This window comes from Salmo trutta, chromosome 3 (genome assembly GCF_901001165.1).
Source record: "Salmo trutta chromosome 3, fSalTru1.1, whole genome shotgun sequence".
Classification (NCBI taxonomy): Eukaryota; Metazoa; Chordata; class Actinopteri; order Salmoniformes; family Salmonidae; genus Salmo; species Salmo trutta.
The window spans coordinates 35,393,919-35,416,153 of record NC_042959.1 but is presented as its reverse complement, the minus strand read 5'-3'; the positions used below and the strand labels follow the sequence as shown (position 1 = coordinate 35,416,153).

Genomic DNA, 22,235 nt, shown 5'->3' with positions numbered 1-22,235 from the left:
TTTGTCTCCACCCTAACAATGGGATTCATTTTCCACAGAGCGGAACGGCGGGCTGTCAAGCTCCTGCCTATTCCTCTCTTTGGATTGTTGGATACATCTCGTTATTTGAATACTTTTTTGAATATTCGATGAGGGGTGTTGAATTTAACCACCTGTATTCAATGGAGAATGAGATGCTATGCTAGCCTCATGAATATGTATAGACCGTCTCAAATTTCAACAGGGACAAGTGTTTTTTTCTCAAATTTGCTGGGATGTCATGTGCATCACACTTATATCAGTACACTCATAACAACCTAAGCATTGTGAAACTTCTATTAGATCAAATAAGCCTCACGTATCAAAATACAGTAGCAATTCATTTTTATCTTGCCTAAATTCGACAATCTCTCATCGCCCCCAATGCCAGAATGATTAACTTGCTTAATAATGAATGACTTGCTTAATGTGGACAGATTTTGGGGTGGAGTAAACCCTGTCGCTTTGCCTTCCTCTCTGATTACACACATCCAAATAGAATCCTTTCAACATTCTTCAACAATGATCAAAACATTGCTTCCATAGTTATTGTTAAAACACATCCATCCATCCCACCTTCTTGCTGTCGTTGAGGGAGGGGCTGGCAGTGGCCATGTTCTCCCATGATCCTGTGCTGGTGGGCTCAGGGGGGATTCTGGGTAGTGGCGTGCCCTCCACGCTGGCCAGGGTACATTTCTGGTAGAGAGGGGAGCGGACAAAACGCCTGTAGCTGTCCATCTTCATCAGCTTAAAGATCTGACACAGGGGAGGGACGGGGACAAACAGACACAGACATGTAGACACACCAGTTCAGGTCATGGCACTGCATACACCACACTTTTACACTTTTGTTGCTAATAAGTTTGAGTTGCTCTACATTCTTGCTTTAAAGATACATTTTAACCACTGCTCTTTCACTGTATATGTCCATTAATATGTTATTAATATATAATATGCGCAAATACAAGCATTTCTGCATCTCTCCGGAAGAAACAGGCCATCTACATTCCATGGTTGTAATCAAACCACAATATCCGGAATTCGTAGTGATTTCAGGATGTAGTACTACCCCGGGTGAGGTGGATTCAGTTGAGAATTGCGAATAACTATTTATTTTTATTTTTGTGTCAACAACAACTGTAAAGTTTAGTCATGGTGCGGTGCTCAGTACCTGGATGTGCAAACTACAAGAAAGCACAGGCTGCTGGGGTAACATTTCAACGGTTACCTAACAGAGATTTTCCTCGGAGCCAACAGTGCCTGGCGGCAATAAAGAATGCTGCCTATGATGTGAATACTCCTGTGGAGAAATATCCAAATGTCTGTGGTTGTAGCCAGCACTTTCAGCCAGAGGAGTTCGAAACGGACCTGAAGTCTCAACTTATGGGGTTGCCAGGTTGTCGAAAGTTGAAAAGTTAAGTTATTCCAAGGATTTTCCCCTTCATTTCAAAGAAGAAAGCATCTGATCAGCGAACATCAGCGCAGAAAATAAGCAGAGGTAACGTAGCTAACTTAATTAACTAGCTAGCAAACTATATTTGTTTATCTAAACCAACATCGAGTTTGTTAGCTTTCATAAGACGCTGGCTAGACATTCCAAAGCAAATCAATGTTATTAGCCAGGTGCTATCTTTTTGTCATTTAGCAGACGCTCTTATCCAGAGCAACTAGAGTTAAGTGTTTTGCTCAAGGGCACATTGACAGATTTTTCACCTAGTCAGTTCAGGGATTCATACCAGCAACCTGTCAGTTACTGGCACAACCTCTTAACCGCTAGGCTACCTGCCGCCCTAATGTGACTGGCCTATGTGTTCTATTTACATAGTCCGATACCATCAACATCTGCAGCGCCATCAACATAAAGCTCAGCACCAGGAACTAGTGTAAGTTACCTTTGATAAATATTTCCATGACAAGATGAGCAAATAAATATACAGGAGCTAGCCATAAACTTGGTCCATGTCTTGTTGTCATAGTTGGTATGTTTATAAGTAGGCTACAAATTCTTCTGTAGTTTTTTCTCTGTATTCTGAAGGCTTAGTTGATTGCTTATGCAAAGCTTGAAGTCTAAACTGGAGAAAAGCAATTGGATATCATGAAATTTGGGAGAAAAAGGGTGTAAAATACAACAACAACAAAAATTCACACCCTTATAATCAGTTCGTTGGCATGGGGGAGAGGGGCTGTTAGTATCCTATTCACTATTATTGGCAGTGCTTGTCTACTCAACAGCACAACTGAAGGTGCTCACACACAACAGTACATGACTAGACTGTGTACAAGTCAAGCCACCCCTCAAACCTTTCACACCTTTGCTAACAGACCATTTCAATGTCTCATCAATGAGTGTAACAAAATGCGTACCAGTTTACCGTACCCTTTTTTGTTTACAGATGAACATGGTTTCTTGTAAGATTACACATCCTCATGATCTGTCTTCATGTCTTACACATCCTCATGATCAGTCTTCAAATCTTTCCAGAAGACTTGCTGTACAACCAAATCTTCTGCAAGAGGTTGAAGCAGTCAGTGGTGAAGAAAGTGTACTAGCCCAGAACCTACTACTTCAGCGAGAAGCTTGTCCACCTAGCTGTGGAGCGCAGAAAGGACAAGACAGTGGTCTACAAGTAGCCAGAGTCACACCTCCCCAAACCCAACATCCCTGCCAACATCGCCTGCTAAACCAGCTGCCATTGCCCAGCATAAGACGATGTTCACCAGCTGAAGAACATTCAGGACCCTGCCAGGAACATTCAGCCAACACAGCATCCATATTCAGTTAAACTGATTTTTCAATATAAAATAGAATACCTGGTATTCTCACAACTGCATTGTGGTATAAATATTGCTGGAGTTTGATCAAATGTTTTATATAATACACTGCTCAAAAAAATAAAGGGAACACTTAAACAACACAATGTAACTCCAAGTCAATCACACTTCTGTGAAATCAAACTGTCCACTTAGGAAGCAACACTGATTGACAATAAATTTCACATGCTTTCGTGCAAATGGAATAGACAACAGGTGGAAATTATAGGCAATTAGCAAACCACCCCCAATAAAGGAGTGGTTCTGCAGGTGGGGACCACAGACCACTTCTCAGTTCCTATGCTTTCTGACTGATGTTTTGGTAACTTTTGAATGCTGGCGGTGCTTTCACTCTAGTGGTAGCATGAGACGGAGTCTACAACCCACACAAGTGGCTCAGGTAGTGCAGCTCATCCAGGATGGCACATCAATGCGAGCTGTGGCAAGAAGGCTTGCTGTGTCTGTCAGCGTAGTGTCCAGAGCATGGAAGCGCTACCAGGAGACAGGCCAGTACATCAGGAGACGTGGAGGAAGTCGTAGGAGGGCAACAACCCAGCAGCAGGACCGCTACCTCCGCCTTTGTGCAAGGAGGAGCAGGTGAAGCACTGCCAGAGCCCTGCAAAATGACCTCCAGCAGGCCACAAATGTGCATGTGTCTGCTCAAACGGTCAGAAACAGACTCCATGAAGGTGGTATGAGGGCCCGACATCCACAGGTGGGGGTTGTGCTTACAGCCCAACACCGTGCAGGACGTTTGGCATTTGCCAGAGAACACCAAGATTGGCAAATTCGCCACTGGCGCCCTGTGCTCTTCACAGATGAAAGCAGGTTCACACTGAGCACGTGACAGACGTGACAGAGTCTGGAGACGCCGTGGAGAACGTTCTGCTGCCTGCAACATCCTCCAGTTTGGCGGTGGATCAGTCATGGTGTGGGGTGGCATTTCTTTGGGGGGCCGCACAGCCCTCCATGTGCTCGCCAGAGGTAGCCTGACTGCCATTAGGTACCGAGATGAGATCCTCAGACCTCTTGTGAGACCATATGCTGGTGCGGTTGGCCCTGGGTTCCTCCTAATGCAAGACAATGCTAGACCTCATGTGGTTGGAGTGTGTCAGCAGTTCCTGCAAGAGGAAGGCATTGATGCTATGGACTGGCCCGCCCGTTCCCCAGACCTGAATCCAATTGAGCACATCTGGGACATCATGTCTTGCTCCATCCACCAACGCCACATTGCACCACAGACTGTCCAGGAGTTGGCGGATGCTTTAGTCCAGGTCTGGGAGGAGATCCCTCAGGAGACCATCCGCCACCTCATCAGGAGCATGCCCAGGCGTTGTAGGGAGGTCATACAGGCACGTGGAGGCCACACACACTACTGAGCCTCATTTTGACTTGTTTTAAGGACATTACATCAAAGGTGGATCAGCCTGTAGTGTGGTTTTCCACTTTCATTTTGAGTGTGACTCCAAATCCAGACCTCCATGGGTTGATAAATTGGGTTTCCGTTGATTATTTTTGGTGAAATTGTTGTCAGCACATTCAACTATGTAAAGAAAAAAGTATTTAATAAGATTTTTTCTTTCATTCAGATCTAGGATGCGTTGTTTAAGTGTTCCCTTTATTTTTTTGAGCAGTATATTTTTTACAAGTGTACTGACAAGTGACTAAATAATTCCAGCTGCATCAGAAACCAAAACTTCTGGAGCAATTCATAGTGACATTCATGAAATGTATTTGGAAGTAACTAGCTACAATCTTACTACTAAAACAAATTATGCAGGGAGTTGGTGTATCATTTCAACTTTCATTTGTTGGCAAGTAAACATATTTCAATAAAACAGTAAATGAGTCTATTGCTCTGGAGACCGAGGTGAGTTTACACAACAGTATGCAGGAACAGTTATGGCAATGTATGACATACAGTTGAAGTCGGAAGTTTACAAACATCTTAGCCAAATACATTTAAACTCAGTTTTTCACAATTCCTGACAATTAATCCAGTAAAAAATCCATGTATTAGGTCAGTTAGGATCACCATTTTATTTTAAGAATGTGAAATGTCAGAATAATAGTAGAGAGAATTATTTATTTCAGCTTTTATATCTTTCATCACATTCCCAGTGGGTCAGAAGTTTACAAACACTCAATTAGTATTTGGTAGCATTTCCTTTCAATTGTTTCACATGGGTCAAACGTTTTGGGTAGTGTTGGGTTCACCTTGGGGTCATGATAGGGGCTGTACCAAATGTTTGATGTATTAGTGTATTATAATAATTGATTACGCTTATGTTGTATTAATTGAAGGGGAGGGGTTATAAAACCCCTCCCTCCTTACATTTATAGAGTCCTAGACTACAGATTAACAATGTATATATTCATTATAAGGTTTAATATTGTTCCACAGTCTTTTCTAGTCTCTGCCTCTTATAAAGAAACGGTCTGAGAGATGTGTGACTGAGAAAGAACCCTGCAGGGGAGTGAAAGAGATAAGAGACTAGTCAGACATTCCACTATAAATCAACTTGGGGAGTGGACATTTACTGCTGAGGCTTTAGATAAAACTGAAACTCTTGTTTGTATAGCTGTGTAGGCATGGGCTTGGTCTCATGAGTATATGGTAATGACGTAGGCAGTGACATCACTAAGGCTGGACTTCGGGCTTAATAAAATAACTTGGACCCTTTACTATTTTGCAGAACTTACTCGGAAACATGCGTGCCATGTTCCTGTTGTCAACTTCTGTCTGCAATTGCATTAATACATGAATGATTGATTTACTTAACCTCTTGACGGTCGCCTAGGATAGGGGGCGCTACAGCGATTCTTGAAAAACATTTGTGCCCATTTTAAACGGCCTCCTACTCAAACTCAGAAGCTAGGATATGCATATAATTAATACTTGTGGATAGAAAACACCCTAAAGTTTCTAAAACGGTTTGAATGGTGTCTGTGAGTATAACAGAACTCATATGGCAGTCAAAACCCCGAGACCGATCGTAACAGGATGTGGAATTCTGAATTGCGGACTCAACTTCATGACTTTGCCTATAAATCACACCGTGAGCAATGGTTCATTGAGCACTTCCTATTGCTTCCACTAGATGTCCCCAGTCTTTACAAAGTGATTTGAGCCTTCTACTGTGAAAACTGACAGAATGAGAGTCTGTGGAACGTGGTCACATGAGGAGGGCCATCACCATTATGACGCCGGCGCCCCTGGCTACCCTCCCCTTTCGAAACGTTTTGAAAGACAATGCAATCGTCCCCCTTGAATCTTATAGGAGCTCTGGTTGAAAAAGGCCCTAAAGATTTATGTTATACAACGTTTGACATGTTTGAACGAACCTAAATAAAAAATAAAAAATGAATTTTATTGAAAGAGGAGTCCCGTGGCCAACGGAGCTTTTGGAGCAGCCTTCAGAACGCGCTAACAAGAACAAGCTATTGGGACGTAAAGGATTAACTTTTTCGAACGATTCCTGGAAGTGCTTTCTGATGAAGATAATCAAAGGTAAGGGATTATTGACAATAGTACACAAGAGTAGATTTGATGTGCGATTGTTCCAAGATGGCGCTGACCTGTAACGGTAGCCTATTTTTCTGAGTATCGCATCCCTTTTATCGCAAAGTGTGATTACCCAGTAAAGTTATTTTTAAATCTGGCATTGCAGGTGCTTTCAAGAGATGCTAATCTATAAATCTTAGAATGACAATATTACATTTAAAAAATGTTTTCGAATAGTAATTTAGTAAATTGTAGCGCTGTTTCACCGGACGCATTTGAGAGAAAATAGTTAGTCAACGTCACGCGCCGATGTAAAATGCTGTTTTTATATATAAATATGAACTTTATCGAACAAAAGAATGCATGTATTGTGTAACATGATGTCCTAGGAGTGTCATCTGATGAAGATTGTCAAAGGTTAGTGCTGCATTTAGCTGTTTTTTGGTTATTTGTGATGCATGTGGTTGGTCGGAAAATGGCTATGTGGCTACTTTTACGATATATTCCTCTAACATAATCTAATGTTTTGCTTTTGCTGTAAAGCCTTTTTGAAATCGGACAACGTGGTTCGATTCAGGAGAGGTGTATCTATAAAACGATATAACATAGTCCTATATTTGAAAAAAAAAAATAATAATTTTGTTATGCTAATGGCGATAGGATTTTTCGCTGGATGTCCCGTCCGACCAGGGGTTAAAGATATTGTCTGAATGCTAATTTCACCAATGAGCCAATGATTGACGAGGAACAAGGAACGAACCCCAACAGTAGCCTTCCACAAGCTTCCCACAATAAGTTGGGTGAATTTTGGCCCATTCCTTCTGACAGAGTTGGTGTAACTGAGGCAGGTTTTTCAGTTCTGCCCACAAATTATCTATGGGATTGAGGTCAGGGCTTTGTGATGGCCACTCCAATACTGTGACTTTGTTGTCCTTAAGCCATTTTGCCACAACTTTGACCCCAAGTATGCTTGGGGTCAAGTATGCTTGGGGTCATTGTTCATTTGGAAGACCCATTTGCGACCAAGCTTTAACTTCCTGACTGATGTCTTGAGATGTTGCTTCAATATATCCACATAATTTTCCTCCCACATGATGCCTTCTATTTTGTGAAGTTCACCAGTCCCTCCTGCAGCAAAGCACCCCCACAACATGGATGGTGTTCTTCGGCTTGCAATCCTCCCCCTTTTTCATCCAAACAAAACAATGGTCATTATGGCCAAACAGTTCTATTTTTGTTTCATCAGACCAGATGACATGTCTCCAAAAATACGATCTTTGTCCCCATGTGCAGTTGCAAACAATAGTCTGGCTTTTTAATGGCGGTTTTGGAGCAGTGGCTGCTTCCTTGATGAACGGCCTTTCAGGTTATGTCAATATAGGTCTTGTTTTAATGTGGATATAGATTCTTTTGTACCTGTTTCCTCCAGCATCTTCACAGGGTCCTTTGCTGTTGTTCTGGGATTGATTTGCACTTTTCGCACCAAAGTACGTTCATGTCTAGGAGACAGAAGGCGTCACCTTCCTGAGCGATATGATGGCTGCGTGGTCTCATGGTGTCTATACTTGTGTACTATTATTTGTACAGATGAACATGGTACCTTCAGGCATTTGGAAATTGCTCCCAAGGATCAACCAGACTTGTGGAGGTCTACAAATGTTTTTCTGAGGTCTTGGCTGATCGCTTTTGATTTTCCCATAATGACAAGCAAAGAGGCACAGAGTTTGAAGGTAGGCCTTGAAATACATCCTCAGCTACAACTCCAATTGACTCAAATTATGTCAATTAGCCTATCAGAAGCTTCTAAAGCCATGACATACTTTTTTGGGAAATTTCCAAGCTGTTTAAAGGCACAGTCAACTTAGTGTATGTAAACTTCTGACCCACTGGAATTGTGATACAGTGAATTATAAGTGAAATAATCTGTCTGTAAAGAATTGTTGGAAAAATTACTTGTGTCATGCACAAAGTAGGTGTCCTAACCCGACTTGTTAACAAACTATAGTTTTAGCAAGACATTTGTGGAGTGGTTGAAAAACGAGTTTTAATGACTCCAACCTAAGTGTATGTAAACTTCCGACTTCAACTGTATATACAGTAGAATAGAAATATACTACTAACGCTTAAAATAAATACTACAGTTCTACAAAGTCAATACTTAAGATAAGTGTAGTGTTTTGAGTCCCTTTGATACAAGGGGAGATTGTTGTCATGGGACCTTTCACATATCCTCTTGAGAGGTTTCAACAAACTCTCCATCGTGTCAGGGATAAATTGCTCGAATGGCCCCAATAATACACGCAGACAAGGGGATTCGGTTTCCTGTGTCTAGCTTCTCCCCACATATAAAAACTCCAAAAATAATCTGCAGGCCTCCAAGCGGTATTGTCTGTAAGAGAATGACAAAAATGCTATTCAATTTTCATGAGCAATTGTTGTGTACTGTCTGTATTCCTACTGTAGCAGCAGGGTGCAGAATATTACACATCTCACAGACACACGTTAGCTAGCTACAACACACAGGTATAGTTACTCAAAGACTATTAGCAATATGAGTCATGAAGCCAAAGTAATTCCTTTACTCTTTGTCATCATCAAAAAATGTCTCTAGTTTTGCTCCTAATGACATGCACTGAGCTAGCTATAACAATAGGCTACAGTACATTTTGGGTTTAGCAAACAAATATAGCTAGCTAAACTTAGTGGTACTAGCATGCCCCGTTATGGCCAAATCGATCATGTAATTGTACAGTACTGTACCTAAAAAACACTGTCTTGTGTAAAAATATAGCTTATATTGCTAGCTATCTACCAACAGCAAAACCAAAAATGTCTCCAGCAACCCTCTATCCCGTGAACCTGTAGAAACTAGTACCGCCCCCATTTTGAAAAGCTCGCCTTCGAGGGTGGGAGCGCAGTTGGACAAGGAAGTAGATCTCCTGTCAGGCTGTATGGTTACAAAGCCAGGGAAAATCAGTCAACCTAGATATCCTGCAATGTTGTGGCGGATAGGACCATTGTTGAGACCAATGGCTCTATTGAACAAGGACAACAATATCTACTCACTGCTAGCATGATCATGCAATCGGCGAAACACAAAGGCCACAATAATTGCTACTGCTATCTGCTGTCTGATCTAATAACTTCATTATTAGATCAGACAGCAGGCTCAATCAACCGATGACATCAATAGTTGAACTCTCCCGGCGCAAAAATTCCAAAATACTGCTATGATGTATGGTTTGAAACACCTCTCATCACTCATAAATATGTAGGGAGAATGGAAAAACACCCCCAATAGTGTCTAGAAATGAAGTTTTCCTTTATATCAGGAATTAGGCAATTCCAGACCTCATGGGCCTGATTGGTGTCACACTTTTGCCCCAGCCCCAACTACAGTGCCTTGCAAAAGTATTCATCGCCCATGGTGTTTTTCCTATTTTGTTGCATTACAACCTGTAATTTAAATTGATTTTAATTTGGATTTCATGTAATAGACATACACAAAATAGTCCGAATTGGTGAAGTGAAATGAAAAAAATAACTTGTTTCAAAATATATATATTTTTTAAATACGGAAAAGTGGTACGTGCATATGTATTCACCCCCTTTGCTATGAAGCCACTAAATAAGATCTAGTGCAACCAATTACCTTCAGAAGTCACATAATTAGTTTAAAAAAGTCTACCTGTGTGTAATCTAAGTGTCACATGATCTGTCACATGATCTCAGTATATATACACCTGTTCTGAAAAGCCCCATAGTCTGCAACACCACTAAGCAAGGGGCACCACCAAGCAAGCGGCAACATGAAGACCAAGGAGCTCTCCAAACAGGTCAGGGACAAAGTTGTGGAAAAGTACAGATCAGGGTTGGTTTATAAAAAAATATCAGAAACTTTGAACATCCCACGGAGCACCATTTCATCTATTATTGAAAAATGGAAAGAATATAGCACCACAACAAACCTGCCAAGAGACGGCAGCCCACCAAAACTCACGGACCAGGCAAGGAAGGCATTAATCAGAGAGGCAACAAAGAGACCAAAGATAACCCTGAAGGAGCTGCAAAGCTCCACAGCGGAGGTTGGAGTATCTGTCCATAGGACCACTTTTAGCCATACACTCCACAGAGCTGGGCTTTACAGAAGAGTGGCCAGAGAAAAGGCATTGCTTAAAGAAAAAATTAAGCAAACACGTTTGGTGTTTGCCAAAAGGCATATGGGAGACTCCCCAAACATATGGAAGAAGGGACTCTGGTCAGATAAGACTAAAATGTAGCTTTTTGGACATCAAGGAAAACGCTATGTCTGGCGCAAACCCAACACCTCTCATCATCCCGAGAACAGTGAAGCATGGTGGTGGCAGTATCATGCTGTGGAGATGGTTTTCATCGGCAGGGACTGGGAAACTGGTCAGAACTGAAGGAATGATGGATGGTGATAAATACAGGGAAATTCTTGAGGCAAACCTGTTTCAGACTTCCAGAGATTTAATACTGGGACGGAGGTTCATCTTCCAGCAGAACAATGACCTAAGCATACTGCTAAAGCAACACTTGAGTGGTTTAAGGGGAAACATTTAAATGTCTTGGAATGGGCTAATCAAAGCCCAGACCTCAATCTAATTGAGAATCTGTGGTATGACTTAAAAATTGCTGTACACCAGCGGAACCCATCCAACTTGAAAGAGCTGGAGCAGTTTTGCCTTGAAGAATGGGCAAAAATCCCAGTGGCTAGATGTGCCAAGTTTATAGAGACATACCCCAAGAGACTTGCAGGTGTAATTGCTGCTTAAGGTATTGACTTTGGGGGGTGAATAGTTATGCACACTCAAGTTCAGTTTTTTTGTCTTATTTCTTGTTTGTTTCACAATAAAAAATATTTTGCATCTTCAAAGTGGTAGGCATGTTGTGTAAATCAAATGATACAACCCCCCCCAAAATCCATTTTAATTCCAGGTTGTAAGGCAACAAAATAGGAAAAATGCCAAGGGGGGGTGAAAACATTCGCAAGCCACTGTACCACATCTGACTCCAAAACTCTACCAATCGTGATATTCATTTGAGAATGCAATTAGTTTAATTAGCGAAGTTTGCTAGGGATTGGGAAAAAGTGTGACACCACTCTGGACCCCAAGGACTGGAGTTGCCCATCCCTGCTTTAAATGTATCTCCATCAAACAGAGAACTGAATTCCAAGTGTTCATTTCAATTTAATTTGAAATTCCAATAAAATTCTTGAATTCACTCGTAAATTGGAGAATTACGTTCAACTAAATTCAAATTTAAAAAATCTTCAAGTTTTGGAATTGAAATTGAGTTAGACTGTTTGGACTTTTTGAATTGGAATTGTAAAAACATGTAATATATTGAATTGAATTAGAATTCAATATTTTTACATTTCCCAGTTAATTAAATTAATGCACATAGTATAACTAATTGACTGTATGTGTCACGTTTACCCCACTCCCCCTCTCTGGCGCTCAACGTCACCATTTGTCTCATGATTACGCACACCTGCCACCATCGATAAACGCACCAGCGCCCAATTATACTCAACCGGACTCCATCACCTTCCTGATTACCTCCTTTATATCTGTCACTCCCGTTGGTTCTTTCCTTAGGCGTATTGACTCTGTTTCTGTTTCATGTCTGTACGCCTTTCGTGTTTCTTGTTTTGTACTATGTTCCCATGCCTCAGCCGGCTCGTCATGGTTCCTGTGCCTCAGCCGGCTCGTCAGGCTCCAGCACCTCAGCCAGCTCATCAGGCTCCCGCGCCTCAGCCGGCTCTACAGGTTCCCATGCCTCAGCCGACTCTACAGGTTCCCGCGCCTCAGCAGAAGCGACAGGCCGCTCCTGGTCCTCAGGACCGTCCCTCTGGTTGGCGTCGTCCGGCGGCTGGAGCCACGCGTCAGGGAGGGGATACTGTCACGTTTACACCCGCTCCCCCTCACCAGCACTCGACGTTGCCACCTGCACCCCATGACACTCACCTGGACTCCATCTCCGTCCATGCCTGTACGCTTTTCGTGTTTCTTGTTTTGTACTATGTTCTTTTTATTATTACATTTGCACTCCCTGTACTTGCTTCCCGACTCCCAGCATACACGTTACAGTAGGATTTGTTTTTAATAATGTCAACCTGTGTTTCCATATTTTCAGTATAGCTAGGCTGTCTGAACAGTGACATGAACAGCCTGAAAGCCTAAGCGAATTGAATTTGAATTTGTGTAATTGTTAGGCATAATATTGAATTCAAAATGGAATTCTTGGAGTTTAGCTAACATGGAAATTCAGAGGAATTGAATTATCTTTGAATTCAATGACTGACCTGGAATTTTAATTGAATTAAATGGAATTTACAGGGAGAGGTATTATAAGGTACAGTAAGTAGCCTTGTGTAGCTGGTCTGTGTGAGATTTGTGTGTATGCGGCCGCCAAGTGACAGTAGAGCAGACCTGTGCCTGGGCCTTGTCGAACATTTCAACTTTAGGTTTCTGCAGGTCCTTCTCCTCCACACGAGCTGTGTCATCGATGTTCACAGAGTAGGGAGCATGGTCAGACAGGTACGTCTGGAAGATGGAGCGAGCCTCCTCAGCAAACTACAGGACCAAAATCAAACACAGTCATCAGGCCACCTGTAACCTCAGCTCCATCAACCTACCTTAACTCCACACACTCATTCATCCCATGTAGTTAGATGTTGTCTCATAGCACATACATAATAGTCAACATGGAAAATGAATACCACAAATACAGTCAAACACATACAGTGAGGGAAAAATGTATTTGATCCCCTGCTGATTTTGTACGTTTGCCCACTGAGAAAGAAATGATCAGTCTATAATTTTCATGGTAGGTTTATTTGAACAGTGAGAGACAGAATAACAACAAAAAAATCCAGAAAAACGCATGTCAAAAATGTTATAAAATGATTTGCATTTTAATGAGGGAAATAAGTATTTGACCCCTCTGCAAAACATGACTTAGTACTTGGAGGCAAAACCCTTCTTGGCAATCACAGCGTGGCTCCCTGTGGCTCAGTTGGTAGAGCATGGTGTTTGCAACGCCAGGGTTGTGAGTTTGATTCCCACAGGGTGCCAGTACAACAACAACAAAAAATGCATGGAAATGTATGCATTCACTACTGGAAGTCGCTCTGGATAAGAGCGTCTGCTAAATGACTTAAATGTCAGACGTTTCTTGTAGTTGGCCACCAGGTTTGCACACATCTCAGGAGGGATTTTGTCCCACTCCTCTTTGCAGATCTTCTCCAAGTCATTAAGTTTTCGAGGCTGACGTTTGGCAACTCCAACCTTCAGCTCCCTCCACAGATTTTCTATGGGATTAAGGTCTGGAGACTGGCTAGGCCACTCCAGGACCTTAATGTGTTTCTTCTTGAGCCACTCCTTTGTTGCCTTGGCCGTGTGTTTTGGGTCATTGTCATGCTGGACCCATTTTCAATGCCCTGACAGGGAAGGAGGTTCTCACCCAAGATTTGACGGTACATGGCCCCGTCCATCGTCCCTTTGATGCGGTGAAGTTGTCCTGTCCCCTTAGCAGAAGAACACCTCCAAAACATAATGTTTCCACCTCCATGTTTGACGGTGGGGATGGTGTTCTTGGGGTCATAGACAGCATTCCTCCTCCTCCAAACACGGCGAGTTGAGTTGATGCCAAAGAGATCCATTTTGGTCTCATCTGACCACAACACCTTCACCCAGTTGTCCTTTCACCCAGTTGTCATTCAGATGTTCATTGGCAAACTTCAGACGGGCGTGTATATGTGCTTTCTTGAGCAGGGGGACCTTGCGGGTGCTGCAGGATTTCAGTCTTTCACGGCATAATGTGTTACCAATTGTTTTCTTGGTGACTATGGTCCCAGCTGCCTTGAGATCATTGACAAGATCCTCCCGTGTAGTTCTGGGCTGATTCCTCACCGTTCTCATGATCATTGCAACTCCACGAGGTGAGATCTTGCATGGAGCCCCAGGCCGAGGGAGATTGACAGTTCTTTTGTGTTTCTTCCATTTGCGAATAATCGCACCAACTGTTGTCACCTTCTCACCAAGCTGCTTGGCGATGGTCTTGTAGCCCATTCCAGCCTTGTGTAAGTCTACAATCTTGTCCCTGACATTCTTGGAGAGCTCTTTGGTCTTGGCCATGGTGGAGAGTTTGGAATCTGATTGACTGATTGCTTCTGTGGACAGGTGTCTTTTATACAGGTAACAAACTGAGATTAGGAGCACTCCCTTTAAGAGTGTGCTCCTAATCTCAGCTCGTTACCTGTATAAAAGACACCTGGGAGCCAGAAATCTTTCTGATTGAGAGGGGGTCAAATACTTATTTCCCTCATTAAAATGCAAATCAATTTATAACATTTTTGACATGCGTTTTTCTTGTTGTTATTCTGTGTCTCACTGTTCAAATAAACTTACCATTAAAATTATAGACTGATAATTTCTTTGTCAGTGGGCAAACGTACAAAATCAGCAGGGGATCAAATACTTTTTTTCCCTCACTGTAGCTAGGATTCATTAAAGAGAAGACAGAGAAATCCCACCATACCTCTTTCATCCTACTGGGAGGAATCTTCCGAAACTTCTCACAGGCCTGATAGAACAGGATGTTCTCCGCACTCACCTCTGACCTCAGGAAGGCCTTGCATGGCACAAGAAAGAGCATACCTGATAAACAGATCACCTACAATACAGCTCCCATCAGATCTGATCAGCAGAGTGTGTGTGTGTGTGTGTGTGTGTGTGTGTGTGTGTGTGTGTGTGTGTGTGTGTGTGTGTGTGTGTGTGTGTGTGTGTGTGTGTGTGTGTTTAAGTATGCATCTATGGCTCACTGTGAAGTAGCATATTCCCGTGGGATCTTCCAGCAGCTTCTCAAAGCACACGGCCCAGCTGACGACACCGCTGGCCTGGGCATCTCCCCCCTGGACCCCTGGTAGACTTGTACGACTGCCCCCACAGCCACGACCAGACATGTTCAACTCTGATAAATCACACACACGTTAACTATTAACACCCCATGTACCCTAATTACACTAAAGCCTCAGAGTATCAGACTAACGTTACTGCTCACACAGACATGTTCAGCTCTGAGAAATAGCCTTCAGACAGACACACACGTGCAAGTGAGTGAGCGAGCGAGTGAACACACACACACACACACACACACACACACACACACACACACACACACACACACACACACACACCATCAATTACTTACCTCCATCTGACACTGCCTGGCTCTGCAGAGACAAGTAAGGGGAATGTGTGTCAGTCTCAGTTAAGTACAATATAACATGATGCATACCATACAGATCACAGTTATACAGACATTCAAATCTAAAGTCAGAAACAAACATTAGTGGAGACCAACTTTATGGAACAGGAATACAGACCAACTTTACTGATCAGAATACCATACAAAACATGAAAAATCATACAATCACCCAACCAGATCTCTCATTCAGTGAGTGAATGAAGGATGGTTTCAAAAACACAACAACACAGCATCAGGAAGTGGAGAGTAAAGAGAACAGCTACATGGCTTTGTTGTTCTGACAGTTCCCCTCTATGGTAAAGCACTCAAGCAGGCAAGGCCCAAGCTCACACAGGAAGAGGGTGTCACTCTACTGCTCTCGTTCTCTCTCTCATTCAGCTTTCAGGACAGAGAATGTTGTTTTTTCAGCTCTAGTTAATCTTAGCCTTCACCTCTGTTGTGCGAGTAATAATATGCAAACACAAAGACAGGCAGACACACACACATTTTCTTGTTTTTAGAGCACACATTAGACAGACCCAAGGAAAGCCTGTGGCCTCACGCATACAGTGCATGCTAACAGTGCATGCCAACATATGCGTGTATTCATTTGAGCATTGGGGACTCCACTCACACAACACCTTGGGAATCCAGTCACCATGACAACCATGGGGAGGAGGGGCAGAACTTTTACTTCATCCGTGGTTCATTCCTCGTATCCACACTGACTCACTTTAAAGCTTTCTCAACATCCTCCTCTGAAGATATGAGGCACATCACCCAACACACACTGTAATATGACTCAATGCACCACTTACAAGACGGGACATCAACACATGATGCTACAGACTAGTGACAGGATGTAGCAACTTACCAAGGGATGGTGGAGGGGATCTGTAGGCCCATACTGAGAACATCTGCATATTAACATTCAAACCTCACCGGCCACATTGTGTACACGAGCGTTGCAAAATAAATTTGCACATACATTTTATTCACATGTCTCGTAACGTTGCACCTCACTTGAATTCAACCCAAATCTACAGAGAAACCGATAACTCACCATGTGACCAACACCAGGAACACGCAGAGTCTTCGTATTCTTTGACATGGCCGAAGCACCGGTGGGAATGCGAAACGATGCTGACACACTGGGGGGTCACAGCAAAGTGATCCGCCCTGCACTGACACACACACTTGGGTCCTCCTCATTTAGGACTTCCTGTCTGAAAGGGAAGTGTCGCTGTGGCAACAGGCCACAAAAGGGGAAGTGTGGTTACAGGGATCACACTGCTCTTGTGTTACCTCCAGAGAAACTCTCTGATGTGGATAGTTGGGTGGTGTGTTTCTGCCCTACTGTACTTCTTGCACGGACTAGGCAGTCCAGGCTGTAAGGTTTATGAGGATGAAAACACACACCTGTACTGAGCAAATACTGTACTTGAGATATAGTAGCACCAACCACAAGAGCTGTGGTTCGGCTTCCCACCCCATCAGAGATAGGGCTGGTGAAAACACTGTAGGCCTATGTATGATTTGAAATGTTTCATAGGCTACTCAAGTTAGACAAACATTTCTGAAATTAATTAATTCATTTCTGAAAATGTACATTTGTTTTTTAACATTTATTTGAGTTGGTGGGCAGGTATGGTTGTAGGTGCTCAGTTTCCCAAACGTATTCTGAGCGGCCCCCTTCGCCAGGCGGGAGAAACATTGGCAGAGCCCGCTGAAAGCCCCCATTCTCTGGGAAAAAAGCTTTTGGGATGGAATTAAATGTTGTTTTTACATAGTGCTAGAGGAGAGAGAAGAGAAGAGTTTGATAACAAAGCAGCAGTTTAAAGTGAACGCTAAACTACTCCTTGAAGAGTTAGCGAATTTTGAAGATACAAAATGCATTTGAAGACATGCGATTTGGAAATGCAAGCATAACAATAAACTGTATAATTCAAACTTAGGCCTATATCTACAATTACATTTTGGCGATTTTAAAACTGTTTGTATCCCCAAATTCTTTCACTATTGGGAAAAGTGCCAATTCAAATCAAATCACATTATATTTGTCACATGCACCAAACACAACAATGCTTACTTATAGTGAGGAAAAAAAGTATTTGATCCCCTGCTGATTTTGTACGTTTGCCCACTGACAAAGAAATTATCAGTCTATAATTTTAATGGTAGGTTTATTTGAACAGTGAGAGACAGAATAACAACAAAAAAATCCAGAAAAACGCATGTCAAAAATATTATAAATTGATTTGCATTTTAATGAGGGAAATAAGTATTTGACCCCCTCTCAATCAGAAAGATTTCTGTCTCCCAGGTGTCTTTTATACAGGTAACGAGCTGAGGTGGTATACTCTTCAATGCTATTGGATGAATCCTGGAACATATTCCAGTCTGCGCAAGCAAAACAGTCCTGTAGCGTAGCATTCGCGTCATCTGAGCACTTCCATATTGGGCGAGTCACTGGAACTTCCTGCTTTAGTTTTTGCTTGTAAGCAGGAATCAGAAGGATAGAATTATGGTCAGATTTGCCAAATGGAGGGCGAGGGAGAGCTTTGTATGCGTCTCTGTGTGTGGAGTAAAGGTGGTCTAGAATTTTTTTTCCTTTGGTTGCACATGTGACATGCTGGTAGAAATGAGGCAAAACTGATTTAAGTTTGCCTGCATTAATGTCCCCGGCCACCAGGCGCGCCACTTCTGGATGAGCATTTTCTTGCTTGCTTATGGCAAAACCCAGCCAGCTCTATTTTATCCTTGTTGTCGTTCAACCACGACTCAGTGAAACATAAGATATTACAGTTTTTATGTCCCATTAGTAGGATAGTCTTGATCGTAGATCATCCAGTTTATTTTCCAATGATTGCACGTTGGCCAATAGTACGAATGGTAGTGGCGGTTTAAACACTCACTGACAAATTCTCACAAGGCACCCCAACCACGCAGCCCCCTTTTTCTTTGTCTTTTCTTCACACGAATGACAGGGATTCTGGCCTGGTCTCGGGAAAGCAGTATATCCTTCGCGTCGGACTCATTAAATAAAGAATATTCGTCCAGTTTGAGATGAGTAATTTCTGTTCTGATGCCCAGAAGCTCTTTCCGGTCATAAGAGAAGGTAGCAGCAACATTATGTACAAAATAAGTTACAAACAATGCGAAAAAACTAACAAAATAGCACAGTTGGTTCGGAGCCTGTAAAACGACAGCCATCCCCTAGGGCGACATTATTAGGTCCTATTGCATGCTCAAAGCAAAGGATATAGACATGGTAATTTGTGCCAGTTTGTCTTTTTACTTACCAAACCAAAGTTTACAGAACAAATACAATTTTTTCAATGAGGCAGTATTTTGCCCTTATACGGTATCAAACACCAGTGCCGTAATCTCCCAGGCCAGTGAATTCCATCAGAAGAGGAGAGCAGAGCAGAGAGGCCGTCACAGGATATCTGCCTCAGACGACCTTTCCTCAGTAGCGGTGCGTGGGTAAAATAAACATTTAAAAGCCATATTAAAACCTATGTGTTGTGATAATTGCATTGTTTCCTCTATAACCTGTTAGTTCATACTGTATTCCTTGCAATCAAATGTTATTGGTCACATACACATGGTTAGCAGATGTTAATGGGAGTGTAACGAAATGCTTGTGCTTCTAGTTCCGACAATCCAGTAATATCTAACAAGTAATCAAACACTTCCCTAACAACTACCTACTACACACAAATTTAAAGGGGTGAATGAGAATATGTACATATAAGTATATGGATGAGTTATGGTCAAGCGGCATAGGCAAGGTGCAGTAGATGGTATAAAATACAGTATATACATTTGATATGAGTAATCTAAGATATGTAAACATTATTAAAGTGGCATTATTTAAAGTGCAGTGATAAGTTTATTAAAGTGTCCAGTGATTGGGTCTCAATGTAGGCAGCAGCCTCTCTGAGTTAGTGATTGCTGTTTAGCAGTCTGATGGCCTTGAGATGTTTTTCAATCTCTCGGTCCCAGCTTTGATACACCTGTACTAACCTCGCCTTCTGGATGATAGCGGGGTGAACAGGCAGTGGCTCGGGTGGTTGTTGTCCTTGATGATCTTTTTGGCCTTCCTGTGACATCGGGTGCTGTAGGTGTCATGGAGGGCAGGTAGTTTTCCCCCAGTGATGCGTTGTGCAGATACCCTCTGGAGAGCCTTGTGATTGAGGGGGGTGCAGTTGCCGTACCAGGCTGTGATACAGCCCGACAGGATGCTCTCGATTGTGCATCTGTAAAGGTTTGTCAGGGTTTTGGGTGACAAGCCAAATTTCTTCAGCCTCCTGAGGTTGAAGAGGAGCTGTTGCACCTTTTTCACCAACTGTCTGTGTGGGTGGACCACGACGGTGGCACTGTATTATCCTCAACGCGGGCAAAGGTGTTTAGTTTGTCTGGAAGCGTGACGTTGGTGTCCGTGACGTGGCTGTTTTTGTTTTTGTAGTCCGTGATTTCCTCTAGACCCTGCCACATACGTCTCGTGTCTGAGCCGTTGAATTGCGACTCCACCTTGTCACTGTACTGGCATTTTGCTTGTTTGATATACATGGTTAAATGCAGTGGATCGCGTTTTCAATTTTGCGCGAATGTCGCCATCCATCCACGGTTTATGGTTAGGGTAGGTTTTAATAGTCACAGTGGGTACAACATCTCCAATGCACTTCTTCACTGAGTTAGCGTATAGGTCAATGTTGTTCTCTGAGGCTGACCTGAACATATTCCAGTCCGCGTGATCAAAACAATCTTGAAGCGTGGCTTCCGATTGGTCAGACCAGCATTGAATCGTTCTAGTCACTGGTACATCCTGTTTGAGTTTTTGCCTATAAGACGGAACGAGCAAGATGGCGTCGTGGTCGGATGTGCCGAAGGGAGGGCGGGGGAGGGCTTTTTATGCATCGCGGAAGTTAGAGTAGCAGTGGCCGAGAGTATTAGCCCTGCGTGTCATGCAATCAATATGCTGATAGAATTTAGGTAGCCAAACCTGCTTTGATAAAATCCCCAGCTACAATAAATGCAGCCTCCAGATATATAGTTTCCAGTTTACATAGAGTCCAGTGACGTTTCTTGAGGGCCATCTTGGTGTTTGCTTGAGGGGGAATGTACACAGCTGTGACTATAACTGATGAGAATTCTCTTGGTAGGTAAAATGGCCGGCATTTGATTGTAAGGAATTCTAGGTCGGGTGAGCAGAAGGACTTGAGTTCCTGTATGTTGTTATGATTACACCGTGAGTTATTAATCATAAATAATACACCTCCGCCGCTCCTCTTCCAGGAGAGGTGTTTATCTCTGTCGGTGCGATGCATGGAAAAGTCCGGTGGCTGATGGGATTCCGACAACATCCCGAGAGAGCCACGTTTCCATGAAACAATCTCTGATGTCTCTCTGGAAGGCAACCCTTGCTCGAATTTCGTCTACCTTGTTGTCAAGAGACTGGACATTGGCGAGTAGTAAACTCGGGAGGAGTGAGCAATGTGCACTTCTACGAAGCCTGACCAGAAGGCCGCTCTGTTTGCCAATTCTGCTACGCCGTTGTTTTGGGTCGGCTACTAGGATTAGATCCATTGTCCTGGGTGGAGGTCCGAACAGAGGATCCGCTTCGGGAAAGTTGTATTCTTGATCGTAATGTTGGTAAGTTGACGTTGCCCTTACATCCAATAGTTATTCCTGGCTGTATGTAATAAGACTTAAGATTTCCTGGGGTAACAATGTAAGAAATAATACATAAAAAAACAAAATACTGTTTAGTTTCCTAAGAACGCGAGGCGAGGCGAGGCGACCATCTCTGTCGGCGCCATTGAGGGCCTAAGGCCAAGACAACATGAAGACACAGTAATAAATTCAACCACACCTTTGTTTCATCACAAAGCTAGAGAGCAACCTCTGTCTAGTGAAGTCCACAAAGCATATTGCATGTAACTGTCATGACTTCCGCCAAAGTTGGCTCCTCTCCTTGTTCGGGCGGCATTCGGCGGTCGACGTCACCGGCTTTCTAGCCATCGCCGCTCCATTTTTCATGTATCCATTTGTTTTGTCTTGTTCCCTGCACACCTGGTTTTCATTCCCCAATTAATCTACATGTATTTATTCCTCTGTTCCCCATCATGTCTTTGTGAAAGATTGTTTGTGTTATGTGTTATTTGTTGACGCGTCAGACTGGTTTGTTTTTTCCGTGGTATTTCACGAAGATGTTTATTGTTAAACATAATGCTTGTGACTGTTTTGCGCCTTTTGCACTTTTGCCTCAATAAAGTGTGCGCCTGTTCACAAATCTCTGCTCTCCTGCACCTGACTTCGCTACCAGTATACACACACACTTGACAGTAACAAACAGTTACATGACCTACAGCATGGTCAAGCAAGGTAATGTTTCCGACATTTTCGGACTACTAGACAACTATTGATTTAGAACACTGGAGAGTTACTGCTAGTAGCAAAGAACGTAAGCTAAATATGATGTGGCTGTTCATGTTTCTGATCTGTGTGTGTGTGTGTGTGTGTGTGTGTGTGTGTGTGTGTGTGTGTGTGTGTGTGTGTGTGTGTGTGTGTGTGTGTGTGTGTGTGTGTGCGTGCATGTGCGTGCATGTGCATATGTGCG

General features: G+C 42.9%; 1 protein-coding gene across 4 annotated transcripts in view; it reads right to left on the bottom strand.

The window, feature by feature from the left end:
• LOC115174407 (regulator of G-protein signaling 14) overlaps positions 1 to 16,761 on the bottom strand; it is a 34,431-nt gene extending 17,670 nt beyond the window's left edge. For all 4 annotated transcript variants that reach the window (XM_029732920.1, XM_029732929.1, XM_029732924.1 and 1 more), the window contains exons 1-6: positions 16,674 to 16,761; positions 15,575 to 15,596; positions 15,186 to 15,334; positions 14,903 to 14,995; positions 12,793 to 12,936; positions 595 to 774 (exon numbers count right to left, since the gene is read on the bottom strand). In XM_029732920.1, coding sequence (XP_029588780.1) covers positions 595 to 774; positions 12,793 to 12,936; positions 14,903 to 14,995; positions 15,186 to 15,334; positions 15,575 to 15,596; positions 16,674 to 16,721 — 636 coding nt within the window. In that variant the 5' untranslated portion in view covers positions 16,722 to 16,761. The remainder of the gene's footprint in view (positions 1 to 594; positions 775 to 12,792; positions 12,937 to 14,902; positions 14,996 to 15,185; positions 15,335 to 15,574; positions 15,597 to 16,673) is intronic.
• Positions 16,762 to 22,235: the final 5,474 nt, after the last annotated feature.